This window comes from Barbatula barbatula, assembly GCF_947034865.1.
Source record: "Barbatula barbatula genome assembly, chromosome: 2".
NCBI classification, from domain to species: Eukaryota; Metazoa; Chordata; class Actinopteri; order Cypriniformes; family Nemacheilidae; genus Barbatula; species Barbatula barbatula.
In genome coordinates this window covers 17,973,370-17,989,461 of record NC_136767.1, presented here as the reverse complement: position 1 = coordinate 17,989,461, position 16,092 = coordinate 17,973,370, and the positions used below count along the sequence as shown (strand labels likewise).

At 36.2% G+C, this 16,092-nt stretch overlaps 2 protein-coding genes across 4 annotated transcripts in view; one reads left to right on the top strand and one right to left on the bottom strand.

Moving 5' to 3' along the window:
- Positions 1 to 3,944: 3,944 nt before the first annotated feature.
- On the top strand, positions 3,945 to 8,204 carry ptges (prostaglandin E synthase). The gene is made up of 3 exons (XM_079474213.1): positions 3,945 to 4,201; positions 4,495 to 4,577; positions 7,065 to 8,204. Exons 1-3 carry the CDS (start codon positions 4,094 to 4,096, stop codon positions 7,312 to 7,314), a joined length of 441 nt encoding a protein of 146 aa, XP_079330339.1. The 5' UTR covers positions 3,945 to 4,093; the 3' UTR covers positions 7,315 to 8,204.
- Positions 8,205 to 11,079: 2,875 nt separating this feature from the next.
- Positions 11,080 to 16,092, bottom strand: part of garnl3 (GTPase activating Rap/RanGAP domain like 3) — a 49,998-nt gene continuing 44,985 nt past the window's right edge. For all 3 annotated transcript variants that reach the window (XM_079449876.1, XM_079449877.1, XM_079449878.1), the window contains exons 27-31: positions 15,358 to 15,493; positions 14,998 to 15,057; positions 12,787 to 13,005; positions 11,825 to 11,942; positions 11,080 to 11,743 (exon numbers count right to left, since the gene is read on the bottom strand). In XM_079449876.1, coding sequence (XP_079306002.1) covers positions 11,593 to 11,743; positions 11,825 to 11,942; positions 12,787 to 13,005; positions 14,998 to 15,057; positions 15,358 to 15,493 — 684 coding nt within the window. In that variant the 3' untranslated portion in view covers positions 11,080 to 11,592. The remainder of the gene's footprint in view (positions 11,744 to 11,824; positions 11,943 to 12,786; positions 13,006 to 14,997; positions 15,058 to 15,357; positions 15,494 to 16,092) is intronic.

Below are 16,092 nucleotides of genomic sequence, written 5' to 3'. Positions count from 1 at the left end.
CAGATATCATTGAAATTACAGTGCACCAACTGAAGAATCTCTTATTAATGCAACAATGCCACCACAGGATTTTGCTTTGAGGCTTCTTGCTTTCATCTCGAAATTATATTGGCAAATAGTTTTAGGCAAAATAAATTGCACTGGGCCTCCAACTGTAAACCACACTGTAAAAAATCACCAATTTCTGCTGCCTTAAATTTTTTTAGTTATATCAAATTAGCTCTATCATATATATATATATATATTTAGTCAATTGACCGTAATTATACAATACAACCACAAGTCTGTTTTAATTTAAGTTTAATTGACTCATAAAGCTAATTCAATTGAACAAATGCATTTAATGAAGCCGTTTAACGTAAGTTTTTAGTGTTTAAGTGTTAAGTGTTTTTTTACAGTGCAGTTACAGCAACTTATTTTGTTAAAAAAAACTAGTCAGATTGGTTATGAGTATCTATTGTGTTTATATTTTGGGTGTAAAAGTTTACTTTTTTAGCTTATTTAAATGAGATGCTATCTTTGACATCTTGAGATTTAACAGAATCATTCCATTCTTTCCCCAGTCCAGACAATAGCCCGAGTGACGCCTGTGAATGCAGTGGCAAGAGGGGTCTTCAATGAACCAAAGAGAGCACACGTCACTCCTCTCTTCATTAAGTTACATTGGCTCCCTATAGTAGCTCGCATTAAATTGAAAGCTCTGCTCTTGGCCAACAAGACCATCATTCCCATAACTTCAATCGCTAATACAGACTTATGTACCCGCCAGACCCCTACACTCTGCAAATGAACGACGTCTTGCAGTGCCATCCCACAAAGGGAAAAAAATCCTCTTCCGTACCATCTCTGGATCTGTTCCACATCCAGCTGCTGCTACAAGATCGGCAGATTCTATAGCCATCTTTAAGAATCGGATGAAAACACATCTCTTCCAACAGAACCTGACCCATTAGATCTGACTTCTGTGTCATTTCTTAGCCCTTTTCTAAACCCTTAGCTTTAAATACTGTGGTGTGCTATTTGAGACCAGTTTTTAGGTACTTATGTTTTTGTTGTTGTATGTTGTTCCAATTGCTTCTATTGTTTACCTCATTCGTAAGTCACTTTTGACAAGAGCATCTGCTAAATGTCTAAATGTAAATTCACAGATGAAATCCCAGTGCTTTCAGTGACACCGATCGCCACTCCCAGAGGACAACCCTTCAAATATATTTTGTGGGGCAGAAAATTATTTTTAAGCTTGGTAAATTAATGTGATGTCAAAAAAAGGGTGCGGTCGAGACTTTTTTTCGATTCCATTTCCATCTCCATCTCTTGTATCCTTTTCAATGGGGTTGTGTTTCTAACCAGCACTACAAGACTGATGTGCCAAGACTTATCTTAAGATCTGAAAGAGGATACTCTTTAATCCTCTTCAGGGAGCACAAAACACAGTAAATATTTACATTACACTTCGGTAAGCAGTGAATTGTGCGACCGGTGACCTTGTCACCTCAAAACTTTCAGTCCCACTATATCTGTCCTCTGTCTTGCGTTGATCTATTTGAGGTTTTAAATAGATCTCTCCTTCTTTTTGTGTGTCAATGCATCACTCTTCCTTTCCCCTACTTTCTTTTCTTTCAGTTTTTCTTTTGTACTCCACCTTATAATTGTCAATACCTCCAGGCGAGGGTTTGAACAAAACATTCCAAGAAAAGACACACTTTAGACGTTGCTTTCTCACGATTTTGTGGCTTTTGCTTTCCTTACAGCTCCTTATACCGACACGCACACCATTTGGCCTTATGCAGTGTGTTGTGTCTGACAGTAAATGGAAAATCTTCAGTATAATAAGAATGCTTAATACGAAAAGGCCTGGGTGTGAATGAGTAAAATGAGCATTTGTCTGAATTACAGTCATAATAAGTAATGTCTACCAGTTTGTCTTTGAATCAGGTGTGATCTGAAGGGGGCTGTGCGTGATATGTTTGTTAGTCATTTCTATGGAGAAGTCATTTAGAGCATTACTGGGTGAAGATTGCAAGTTTTTTTAATAAGAAAGAAGAAATAGTCTTACCACGCCAGACATAATGGGTTGTGCCATTTGTACACAGTTTATTGATATGTGGAGTTCGTCTGGAACGCGAAGAGCCCAGACATCAATGGACATGTACAGTTTGCCCGAGGTCTCTCAGCAGGACTACCACAGCCTGTCAGGTCTGCATTACACATCATCTTTCTCTGATGCTGAGGACTGCTGCGATGACATCACAAGTACAAGCTCTTCTTCCTCAGACTATCTTGGAATGGACTGTTGACATATTTTGTTTTTGGAATTTTGCAGGTTAATAACACTTTGTGCCAAATATTTCTATGTTCACTCTGGTTCAGAAATCTGTAAATGGTTCTCACTTACAATCACATTAATGTGGTTCTTTTCCGATTTGAAAAAGGTTTGGTTAAACCTGACCACGTCCCACGACATCTGTTTTGTTCTTATTCAATATATACAACAAATCTGACAGTCAGGACAGCTTAAGGACACGACAATATATCCAATAAGACTTTATTAATTAAGCAAATGATAACGGGCATATTCTAAAATTATATTTAAACCTCTTTGATCTCTTAAAAGGGACCGAACCCTTACAATGAACTTTAACATAGCATTTTTGTGTGATATTTATATGAATCATTTTGCTATTACATTCATTTTATTATCAAAGGATTTTATAATCTTCAAAAAAAGGTTTCAGAAAATGAAAAATAAGAGTTTCAAAGAGCTGATCAAAAAGTGTTTCTTATGCCATTACAGATTGGAGTCAAACCAAATAATGTGTAAATATTTCATTGACCTCTTCAATCAAAGCTGGAGTACATAAACACTTTTGAGTAACAGCTCTTTTTATCTCATTTTAATTCATTTCAGTGAAACTGCTTATTCAATTTAAGTTTAATGTTGTTCATCCTATTTGCCAAAGAGATTTTGTGCAAAGAACGCTATGTTCCTGAAGTCCACTGCATCTTTAATAACAAATAATGGTCACTATTACACAGGTATCCTGACAGATGTACTGTAAACCAAGCAAATAAATAATAATTGTGAGACTAAATGACTCTGTTCAGTTGATCTGCATCCAAACGTGAAAAGTAACAGGTTCCAAAAGTCAAGTGGTTTGAAATTATGCATCATATAGCATCTTATCATGAATACCAACAAATGGTAGCGTGTCAGCAGAAACTACATTGATGCTATCAAATTGATGCAGTAACTTAACTACATTAAAGAATAAAAAACAATGTTATATGCCATATTCTAGCATCATGAATAGCCCAAGTGTTTATAAAAACATACTCTTGGCATTTGATCATTTGACATACTTATTCATTTATACATAATCATTTATAAATATTATGAGCATTTGATATGATTTATAAACAATATAAACAACTATAGTATACTAATAGTGACTCTAAACTTTTTAAAGTTAGTGTATGTATGAAAAGTCAATAAGATTTGTAGTTCTTATTTGATATAGCTGTCTAATAGCCTAACAAATAATGATGTTTACCACACAAACACAAGTAATTTAGTTTCTAATCACAAACACAAGTGATTTTCTATAACATGCCTTATCTTTGTATTCTTATTGTCACACTTTACATTATTGGAATTCCATGCCTGCAGGCGAAGTATATACATTTTACAGTTGTACATATTACGTAATGTACAGGTCATTTTCATCGCCCAACATTGTACAACTGTCTATTTTCGACTTCCCATTGGTTTTCTCTGCTTTGAATCATCCAGTTGTTCAATTTTCATCTCTGTAAATGTTGTTCCATTTCTGTTAACAAGTTCTAGTGTTGTTAAATTGTATCGATCTGAAGAAAGACGAGATTTCTCAACCTCACATCCCACATATGGAGCGGCTATAATCCCGAGAGGGAAAACGGAAGTCTGAACGTCAGTGAAAGTTTTCTTGCCAGGTAGTTATCTGGAAGAGGCTGGGCCGAACGGTGTGGGGTTCGCGTATAAAACTCAAACTCCAGTTCAGCCGTCTCATCGTATAGTCCCACTGAATAAACACAGAGCCCGTTATAGTGAGACAAGATGCTCGGAAGCGAGGTATGGATGTGCTTTATCTTCTACAGCACGCTTTTAATCTTGAAGATGTACATCCTTGCTATCATCACTGGACAAGTAAGACTTCGGAAAAAAGTAAGTAGGCTACTTTTTATCAGCTTTTTTACTTTGGTACGAATAGTCAGTTACGTGCAATCTTGCTGGCGGCGCGACTCCATGGAATTCTTAAAGCCTTACAATCACCTTGAGATAATCTCGTTGATTAAAATGGGAGCTTTTGCCCTCTAGACGGTGCAAGGAAAAATGCAAAGTTATTGTTTATGATTACCGGTCATTCAATTGGAATAGATCTGTAATTCTGAAGCGATGCACTTGATGTAGGCTATGAACTGTAAAACAGATATGTAAGATGCAATGTATTTAAACAGGCATTCGCTAACCCCGAGGACGCTGAGAGGCACGGAGGAACGCAGTATTGCCGCTCTGATCCATACGTGGAGCGCTGTCTGAGGTGGGCTAATTGTTCGAGTGCAGTTTCTGTTTGCCATGTATTCAATTTTTTTCTGTATGGGGTTGCGTGTGCTTATTTGCTAAACAAACATAAAGCACCATCTCTATTCTCTTCTGCAAATTAAACACGGAAGTGACATTTTTTATTTGCGAATTGATTTGTTTAACTATTGTTTACCGTTTCAATTACTTCACTATTAGGCTACTATATACGTCACTGTGGGGTTTTAACCGCAAATTAAACTGCAAAAATGGTTACTTGCCTTATAATTTTGAGTTAATTCAGACTTAAAAACTTTGTTTGAGTTGAGCAAAAAAAAACATTTACAACGTGTGAAACATTCTTAACATTGTCCAAAGAGACAAATGTTACTATAGTTAAAGCACAGTTTATTCTCGTAAGAGTTTGTATTAACATTATGCCCATGTTACTAATATTGTATATTGAAGGACAAAAAAAGACCTAAAAAATAATGATGAAAACAAACAGCTAAATTTAATTCAATTCATTTTCTACCAAGTGTGATCATTTCCCTTTGATTCCAAATGTCTTTAGTTTTGATTTACCCTGTTTGAACAGGTTGTATTTGTGTTCCTTTTACATTTTTGTCGGTCAAAACATTGTGGAATGTTTAGTTTTCTCTCTCTGCCTGATGTGAAACCCTACAGGATGTCTGGCAGATTTGAGCTTCCTTTAGTTACAGTCAAGACTCTTTATTTCTAATGCTTCAGAGCTGTGTGGTTGCTACCTGGAAAATATTAGCAGTTTGATGTTTACACTATGATGAATTGCATGGATTAATCATAGTTTGTAGATGATGCGGTTATTTTTTTAAATTATTCAGATTTTAAACAGCTCATTCTTTATTTTGCCCATTTGTAGTGCTTAAGTCAAACTGTTTGACTTTGTGCTTGACAAAACCCCCTTTAATAATAGACAATTTTCACTGTCTGTATATGTGTGCATGTCAGTGAAAAGGAGAGTAATGAGACAACATACTCTAAAACATTATTAACACTATTATACTTGGCTGCCTGTTAGGAAGCATCAATTGCTTTAATCTGCAATTCTCTGCATTCATGATTCATTCAACAGCATCATAATTTATTTTCAGGAAATGTCTCAGTCCTGCCTATTCCATTGTTGCCTGTGTTTACATGATTAAGATGTTATTTCAGTATATGATTTCAGTCGTGTTCTGAAATCACTTTATTTCCACATCCGGTATTACATTTACTGGGGAAATTATATTTTTTGGGGGAGTGGAGCATAAAATGTTGATGCTTTTGGACCTGTTATAGGTGGGGAGGGAGGTGCCATTTAATACTGGAGTTTATGACTAAACCATTTTTGACCTCTAATTGCAACAACAATGCCTTCAGCCAAGGGTCAAGAAAGACGCTGGTAAAAGCTATATATTCTGAAAAGTAATTTAAAAAACAGAAGTGCACATTTGTGATCTTGAGAGAAAAAGACAAAAATGTACAAGAAAGCCACCATTATAAAAATGTATTTCAAAGAAAAGAAGTAGAGGAGTAGAAGTTGAATCCACTGCTGCTGGAGAATGTTTGCAAAAATTGACCTGTTCTTGAAGAGATGTAACCTAGGAGGACCAATTCAACACTTCAAAGAAGCCATGTGTAACTGTACATAAATAAATTATATTATTATATAAATAAAGACACAGGAAATAGTGAATGTGATGGGGGGAAAGTTACTTCCACTGTAGAAAGTGAATTCTAACAGGAAACTGAAAGTCCTTGATGTGGCAAAGAGATGAGGAAGAAGCTAATACAGCGTCTCACAACAATGACGAGAGCTGCTGTGTAACTGTTGTGCTGGTAATTCCGAGAACTGGGAGATGACCATGAAAGTTTCCATGCACCATGAATGTCAGCATATTAAGTATGAAGTACTTACCACAGTATTTCCTATTACTACAATATAATGTATTGAAAGGACTGCCGCTGCTGACGCAGTGTGTGTATTCTTCACGTTTGTGTGTTAGTGACTCAGAGTAGAACTACATTTAATGTCCAAGATTGTGTGATGTTGGCAATGTTCACTGTCCAGGCATGCTGCCATTAGAGTGAGCCAGACAGTTTACAGCCGAAGTCCTGATCAAAGCCAGATGTTGTGCACATTCCTCCTCCTTGGGTCTTCAGACATGAAGTTTTCAATTGAGTATGAATTTCTGCCATTTTGGAACATTGAAGATGCCTTGAAATCAAGTCAGTGCTGTTTTTAAAGAATAAGGGAGAGGGTTGGAATGTATGAAGGATGTAGTTAAAACTTGCATTGGGGAAATATTAGGAAACTGCTCACGTTTTTATTAATATTAACCTTCGAGCATTACATCATTTAATGTCTTGAAATAATTGTAATTTTTTTGCTTTACATTCCCAACTTCATGTCATTTCGTTTTAAAACTTTGTTATGCATATTTCTATCTCCTCTAACCTTCTATGTTTGTATTGTGTTTTCTAGGTCACATCGCAATGACATGGAGAACATCTTCCCATTTTTATTTCTAGGTGCCGTTTATTCTATGACTGGCCCCCTGTATTCCGTAGCACGAATTCACTTTCTGGTTTTCTTCCTGGGTCGAGTTCTTCACAGTGTGGCATACCTGTTGGCACTTAAAGCGCCGACCCGTTCATTCGCCTACGTCATCGCTCAGGTGCCTTGTGTTTCAATGGCTATACAAATACTCATGGATGTAGCCTCATTTGCGTAATTTGGCCCATGGATTTCTGTGATCGGTCAAGACTTCTCATCTGTAATAACTGTGATGCAGGGTGCTGCTTTGATGATCAGTGTCATCTATTCCCTCAACAATTGTATACATTTTTAAGACTTATGATGTCTCACGACAGTGAATAACTAGAAACAGACAAACGTTTGGTCAGAATGGAAGTGTTGCTTTCCAAATGAAGGTAATTTTATGTCATCCTACTATGTCTTTGAAACTACGAGGTTTGCATGTACTTTTTTATATTTATATTTTTGCTACAAAATGCCTCATTTTCCTTTATTGGACATGAAGGCATGAATTCATACCTCCAGTCGATAGTTACTGTGAGCACCATCTTTCCAGTTTCAGGCTGCAAAGTTTATGCAAGCAATAACTGCTGAGATTAAAAAAGAAATATTTTTGGAAAGAGCCAGTGGTAGATCTGTACAGTAGCTGTGGGTGTACACCTCCAATAAACCCATTGGAGCTCCACTATAGATGAGAGACTCAACAAAGCCCAGGCTTTTCAGAATTATCGTAGCGTTAAACTAATGCTGTCGAGTAGACACTTCCCTTCCTTTTAGTCTGCCAGACTTTGGGTGTATGGCATTTCTAGCCCAGCCTCCAATTCAGAGCCGTGTGCTGTGGGCTGTTTTCATGAACTCTACATTCAGAACAGAATGCTAAGCCTGTGAAACAAAAATGAGCTGTTGAATTTAGTAAACAAACCTTATTAGGTCAAGATTTTGTAAATGTGTCACATGGCACAATATTGTTGTAATTGTTTTTATATTGTAGTTTATAGTTATATTATTGTATTGTTAGTAAAGTGATGTTAAAGTTACTTATGAGATGTTGAGAATGTTTTTATAATAAATAAATATTAAAAGATGTGTCATGCTTGTGTGCATGAAAGAGAGAAAGACAAAAAGAGAACAAGGGAAGAGGACGGATCAGTATTAATGCCAAACATTCAGTTACAACATAGCAGAGCTATTGTTACTTTCCTGACCTGAGCTAAAATGAAATTGAAAAGAATAGCTGGGAAAAAAAGAAGTGTGTGTATGAGAGAGGAATAGTAGTGTTATTAGCTAACTTTGATTTAAACTAACACAAATACCAAGCATATGTCACAAACTTCCAGTTATTTGGAGTTTGTGTGCGTTTACGATTCAAGATAAATATGAGGGCCGTGGAAAGGATCTCATTAAAGAATGAATGGAAGTGTGTGGGTTAAGTGTGCATGTAAACCCAACATTCCCACAGGAAGCATGCCCGTGCTTGTCAATTTACCTGACTGTAAGCGTAAATGTGTGATTCGATCAACAGAGTTTGAAGCTAGAGATTGTTTCATGAAAAATCCTGCAACAAAAAGCGGTGAAAATGCCCATATTATAAGACGAATCTGCAACGTCTGAGACAAAGCCCTCAATTCCAAGAGCTTTATTAAAAAATTGCCCTGTGCAGTAAAATAAAATGTTAGAGGCAGCCATAATGTGGAAAAACATTTTCATTGTTAATGCTTAACCACATTGAACATAATTTTTTTTAAATAAAAAATATGTTGCAACCCACTGGCTTGTAATTGGGTAGTTTTAACCCATTGTTGGCTCAAATATAAACAGGGTTCATGTATATATATATAAATATATATATATATATTGAGGTTAATTAAGATGTTGACCCAACTCTGTGTCAAGCATAACCCAGCATTTTATTTGTGGGTAGGCCTCTGTTTTTTAAATTAAAATAAGCAAGCACTAAGGCATAAATATCGCTGCGATCTTTAGACCAGGTTCACTTGTTTAAAAGTTGTAAGGTTAACAATACTACCACCTACAGGACAGTGTACAACAATACAATTGTAAATACGTTCGTACATAGCATTTGTAGAGACAGTACAATACCAACAGATCTTTCCAAAATGTAATACAATAACTGTTTACTAATGTAAATATATCGTCAACCAATATAACACCAAGATGCAAGGTCACATAAAATGTACAGTAAGGCGTGCTCTTCCAAAAGCCTACTTGTAGCATTTACTGTACACTGTAAAAACTTAATTTTACAGAATCTTTCAATGTATAATGTAAAACAAAGTAATTTTATTATTTACGGACACTGTAAAAACCACCAAAAAACGTAAAAAAATACAGAAAAAGGAAAACATGTAATTTACAGGAAAAGCTGAAATTGTAGACTATGAGTTATTTCTGGCGCCCCAGCTGTTTTTTACAGGAAAGGACAGTGACAGATCTTACATTAGTGGCAATCAAGTAATAAAGGTACAGAAGATTTTGTCAGGAGCAAGCAGTTCAACAGTGGGAGACACAACAAGTAAACATTATATTTCCTTGATTCCTTGAATCCTGTAAAACACAAACTACAGGGTGAAATTTCATAATTTTTTATTTCATAATAATGAACAATATTTACTACAGCAGAGATCTACAGCACTTCTTCAAATAAATGCTAAAGTAGCAATAATAATAGTAATTTTGAGGCCACATCGGAAACACACACATTTACAAGTAGTACTTGGCATTAAAAACAATGGCAATACAATATTTTAAGACACTTGGTGTTTTTTTATTCGTTTTTGTTTAATTCCGATATCACAGAGATTCTGCAACAGTCTAACAGTTAATATTGATATGATACAAGATACAAAACCACTGTGAAAACAGGTAAGTGAAAAGAGGGAGGGCAAAGACACACAGATTTGCAAAAGAAATAAAACCTGGAAAAAATCAGTCAGTCTAGCCAACTCACCCACTCCTCTTTAAGCAAATAAATAATATTTAAAACTTTCATTTACAAAAATAGTTCCATGTTTCCCCTGGTACTCCAGACTGCTACTAGTGTTGAGTGGTTCACAAGAATGAAGAAAGGTTAAAGTGTTAGAAGGTACGAGTGGGCGGGGCATGCATTCAGCTAAGCAGTTAATATTCATCTTATCCTCTTGTTCTTGTGCTGTTCCTGAGGCTCTTTCGTAGGCTATATTATGGTGGCATGCTTTTGCTGATATTCCTAACCTCTCTGAGTTTGAACTGTAAACAGTATTTTGTTTTTCTCGTATTAACCCAAAAATCAAAGATGTAATATATGTGACCCTGGCTTTAATTCCTGGAGGTGTCTTTCAATTTCAATTGGTCAAATCCAGGAAAAGTTTGAAAGTAATACATCCTAATTCTACATTATTCATACATAAAATCCCCTGTACTTTGTAGTGGGATTGAATGGAGGCATGCAGGTGATCCAGAGCCCTTTTCAAGAAGCAACAGCACTTTAAAATGTGCGGTTTGAGGCCTAAATGGGGTGCTCATGGGTCAAAGCTTATACATTTAGCATAGTGAGCGGCAGGAAACGGATACAACAAAATCCATAACTGTATTCTGGAGTGGTTTGTTCTCTGCCTTATGAGGAACGCAATTCACGTTATGTCCGATAGAGGGCACTAGAGATAATAGGGTGCAGTAGAGAGAATGGCACTTGTGGGAGACTCCTGCCCTTTCTGCTGAAGAACTGCACGTCAGAGTTTTACGAACATGTTGAGGGTGTAGGCAGGTTAAACCATAACATTAATATAAATATACAGAAGTTTTATTTGTCTCATCCATAATACAATATCTAGAAAGGTATATATATATATATATATATATATATATATATATATATATATATATATATATATTCCATTCTGTGTTCATGTGTGCATCTGGTTTGAGATGCATATAGTTTTTAACAACTTTAAAATAACCACACAATGTACAAATCACATACATAGAAAACATTCAAAACACAAATGAGGAATTAAAAATATTTCTCTCTCAATCTTACATTCAGGGCTTGGAGTGAAAAGTATATTTCAGGTATTATATTTTATACCTTAGTTTGCTACAAAGCTGATGTAGAACTTCTGTCATGGCATTCATATAATCTATCAATTATTATCTCTATGTTTTGAGGAATTCTTACGAACAGAATTCAAATATGTTCACCGATCATGTCATTTCCTAATTGTTTTCTGCCCGTTCTGTAACGTAAACATAAGGTCATACACACACGTTTTCAGATTCATACATCCATTAGGGGTCAATTCTGACATCACATTGTAAACTCCAAGTGTAAAGCACACCGCATACTGCAGATGAACGGGCAGACTGAGGAACATTCAGTAAATTCAACATAACGTGTAAAAACGCTGATTCAAAATCAAAAGATAAGAGGGTGCATAAGGTGAGAGGTGCACTTTGATCCCACAGGCTGTGATTGTCATCACTTAAGATCCAAAATATCCTCCTCAAAAGAAGCTGAGAAGGTAAAAGGGCTGGCCGTGGGAGGGCTATCATCTTGTGGCTCCATCTCAGAACCAGATAAGCACAGCCGGTGGATGTCAGTTTCTCCATCTACAGACTCCATTTCCACTCTGAGTAAAGATATCTCATAGTGAGTATAAATCACTGGTTTGCATGAGTCTAACATGCAGAAAGAACCTACAGACACTTACTGCTCAGTGATAATGGTTTCTGCTGTTCTCTTTTGATCGTCTTCCTTTGCTTTCTTGCTCATTCTTCTCTGTTTCACCGAGTTACTGTCTGACTTATTGCTGGGTTCCTCAGTCAAACCTAGAGGTACAAGATGCAAGTGCATCACACGTCAGCCATTTGGAATACATGTGATATAAAAACTCTGCAAATAGCTTTAATAGAAATGAATCTATGACATGAATGTTTCATTGAAGCTACAATTACAAAACTAAAAAACTCCTGTAATTTCATTATGTCATTCCTTATGGATTGAGTCCAAACAGTCCAAACACGCCCCACAACAAATTTGGAGTCTCAAACTAAAACTCCATAGCACCACCACCAGTAAAATTTTTCAAACGTTAATCCTAGAAATTCAGTTTTCCTTTGAATCCTTGGATAGTATCAAATCAAATGCACCTTTTATGGCATCATTTTCATCAAATACATTTTTTTGTGAAGCATCATGTATTTATCTTTGTGTCCCTGACCACATACTTGCTGCTTGCTGTTATATTTTGTTTTATTATTACTGTTATTTTGCTAATGTATGAAGTGAAAGATTTTGAAAATCACATGGTAATAAATGAATCATCTAAATTTGGGTGAACTGTTCATTTAAGACTCAATTTAACTACAGAACATTGTTACAGTACATATAGAGTACTTTTGAACATCAGTCAGTCGACTTAACATGTTTTACTTTATTGCTAGACTTCAGAATTCCCTAAAGCTTATTTTATCAGATATGTTTCTCTTTTACTTGAACATCACTGTACTGAAAGTTTTAATCTGTATCCCTTGAAGATCTAATGTACAACTCTTTAACTTAATTACGCTGCGGAAGCTTTCTAACAGCACATGTCCTGTCAGATGCCCACGGAACCACACATGCATAATAATACATTAGCTTTTAGCTCAGGAACACAAACATCAGACTCACCCAGCAGTTCTTTCCGCGTGCGGCTGGCGATCTCTTTGATCTCCATCCGGGACAGCGAGAGGGAAGGTGTGGTTGAGATCGTAGGGGCAGGGGCTATCCCGCTAGAAGCGGGGGCCGTGACTACTTTATTGACCAGTGGAGACTTGAGCGGTCTCTCTATGCTACGGCCAACTAGGTTACTCAATGGGATCTTATAGATGTGTTTTGATGGAGCTTCACCTTAAAGAGAGAAAATGATGGTTGGAATAGATGTAGAAAAATTACAGAATACGAGGTGCTGTTTGGCATCACATGCATGTACTTTCCAAGATTTTAACAATATATACAGAATCACTGCTGGAGTTTGAGACTCAGGATTATAGTAACCGTTTGTACACTTTATCGCAGTTATTTGTGAATAACCTCTAATGTGATGACTAGTTGAACCATATTTTTCACTTAAACTGTCCTGCCCAAAAACTATTGGTTAAGACAACGTTGATGCATTTGGATAATGGATGGATAATGCAAAGTTCCACAATATCTACAGTACACACCATCCATGAAAAGGGACGGATTATGACTTCAAAGGGCCCCCCTTAGCTGCACATTCACAGTTATAGAAAGTAAAAATAAAGATGGAAGTCTGATATTAGCTTGAAGCCAATGGTAGTCAAGGGCCCTGGTGAGTAATCCATCCCTGACTCATAGTGTAGTAGAAGATTTATGTCAGGCACCTTTTATTCAGCTTCATAAACAGTTGGCTGTCTGCTTATGATCAATAATAAGCCAAAAAATCCCTTGCTTTTTGTGAGTCTTTGTTGCTTTTACCAACAGCAACGATCAGATGAGAACACACAAAAAAGAAATTTGTATTACTCACTGCACCAGTGTCTCAATAAAGGAGAACAAACAAACAACAACAAAGTTTTTCGAATTTTTTTATAATGAAAGTTCTTTTCTCTACTTTTCTATAATGAGTTGTAATGTGCATGCCATGCTATTAGTGATAGTGATATTAGTACAGGTGATAGTGTGCAGGCACGATTACTACTTTTGAAGTGTAGCAGGTATGCACATTCTGATTTGAACATTTAAAACGAATGGTGATTTCAATGAATAGTGATTTAGAAACATTTACACATGTTGTTTAAGGCTGTGTGTCCACCGGAGCATTTTTAAGCGTCAGAACATGACAACCACTTGTCTAAAAATACCGGATGTAGGCGCATGACAGCATTTCCCCCCTGCTGCTCTGTGATTGGACAGCTAAAAAGGGACATTAATGAGCACTTTTCAACTCTTGCTACCTGGCCAAAAATGCTGAATAATGGTGCTGAACGATGCCGCTGAACAACCAGCTGCTGTTTTTTTTAAAGCACATTGCTTCGATTGGAATCAATTGTGAAATATTCTGGTCACAGGAAATACGATCCGATGAACACGTAGTCTAATGCTAGAAAAATATCACGTATGGCAATGTGTGGGCAACAAAATAAAATATTTGGTTATGGACATATTTAATGTCCATCTGCATACATAGATTTCCTGGCCAGGAAGGATGATTCCCCTTTAAGTTAATTTAGGAAAATTAGAGGATGATAATCAAACACAGTATTGTTCTGTTATGAAACCATGCGTGTTTCTGGAATACGCTGAAAGTATTCCACAGACATCCTTGCACCATGGGACGATACATTGCAAATTTTGTTTATATGTAGATCCTAAACAAATATTAGAACTACAATGCATACTTAAATAAATTCTGTATAAATTAAACACAATTTTGCTATCAGATGCAATATGGGATAATATGGTTCTATTTCCTATGGTGCAAAAATGCAGACGACCTGAGTTGTTTCAAATCACCAGGATATGGATTTTGTCACAGCCCCTTATTCTTTCTGTCTGTGAAGAGGGGCGCTGATAAAAGGTATCCATGGGGACACAGCGATCCATAACTCATGCCGCAGAAAATGTGTCCCATTTCCCTAAAGCATCACTTCAGGTTTTACTTCCATTGTTTATTTTTTGTTGCCAATAGCACAAATTCTGTTTCTCACATTGCTTCATTGAGATTTCACAGAGGAAGGGACACATTATGTTCTCTGCACATTTTATAGAACATTGCATGCGTCTGTTAATTAAATAAAAGGTAGCTTGAGTCTCCGTGGCAACGTGCATTAGCAAGGCAGCGTGGGAAATGTAGGCAATCAGAAATCCCTGCAGTACCTTCAGAGTCTTTAGACATGTAGAGGGATAGCTTGGTGCCGTAGGGGATCCGAATACAATCTGGACCAGGGATGGAAAAAAGCATTACATTAACCCGACCCACGCAAAGTTCAAAAGACAAATACACTAAAAGACATAGACGAGAAAAGACACACACTTTGCACAGTGCACTCACTAACCTTAAACAGACCCCAGATTTATTTCAGGGAAAAATAATAGAAGAGGCACAAGATTCCTGTAATTTACATACAGTACTAAAACTGAGAGACCAGGAGAGCTCCTGCTGCCCCTCAAATAAAATGAGTCAAAACAGTCACTATACATTATGAAGATATTTCTTGATTAGAAACGTAAACCTACCATCTCCAAGTGGTGAAGGGAAGACAGGCATCTCGTAGCCAGTGGGAGTCTGAGGGGAGCTTTGGGAACTAGTGTCTCTGGAGCTACAGTTAGATGCTGAGTTTATAGGTGCTGATGAGATGAAATAGATATCAGACTATGGAGAAAAAAACATGGAGAGTTTGTGATGATAAATACTTGAGATGGAACATACAATATATATTACACACAAAGAAACATTATAGATTAAAAAAAGAAACAGACGTATATCATTACAAGAACATCCTAGAACAATACATAACTGAACAGCTGAAGTTTTGTGAATGACAAAGTGTTTGGTCAAAAACGTATCACAAAGAGAATCTAATCTACAAGATTTAAACTTGACAATAAAGTTTTTGGATTTCAAAATTTAATAAATATTAAAAAAGGTGCATTTGTGAAATTAAGTGCTATAACAGTGAACAAACAGTGCAAGGCCAGATTTTATTTTTGATTTGTTCTATTGAACCACAGGTAACACTTAACAATAAGGTTGTATTTGATAACATACTGATATTAGTTAATGTAAACATAAGTGTTCACTGTTAGAAAACATATACATGATAAAATAAACACAAATGCCATAGATGTATCGTTCATTGTTACTTCATACATTACCTAAACAATATAACCTTATTTTAAAGTGTTATTGAACCAAACATGTACATGCCTACATACAAAATACAAATTGCATTAGATAAAAATATTCATGAA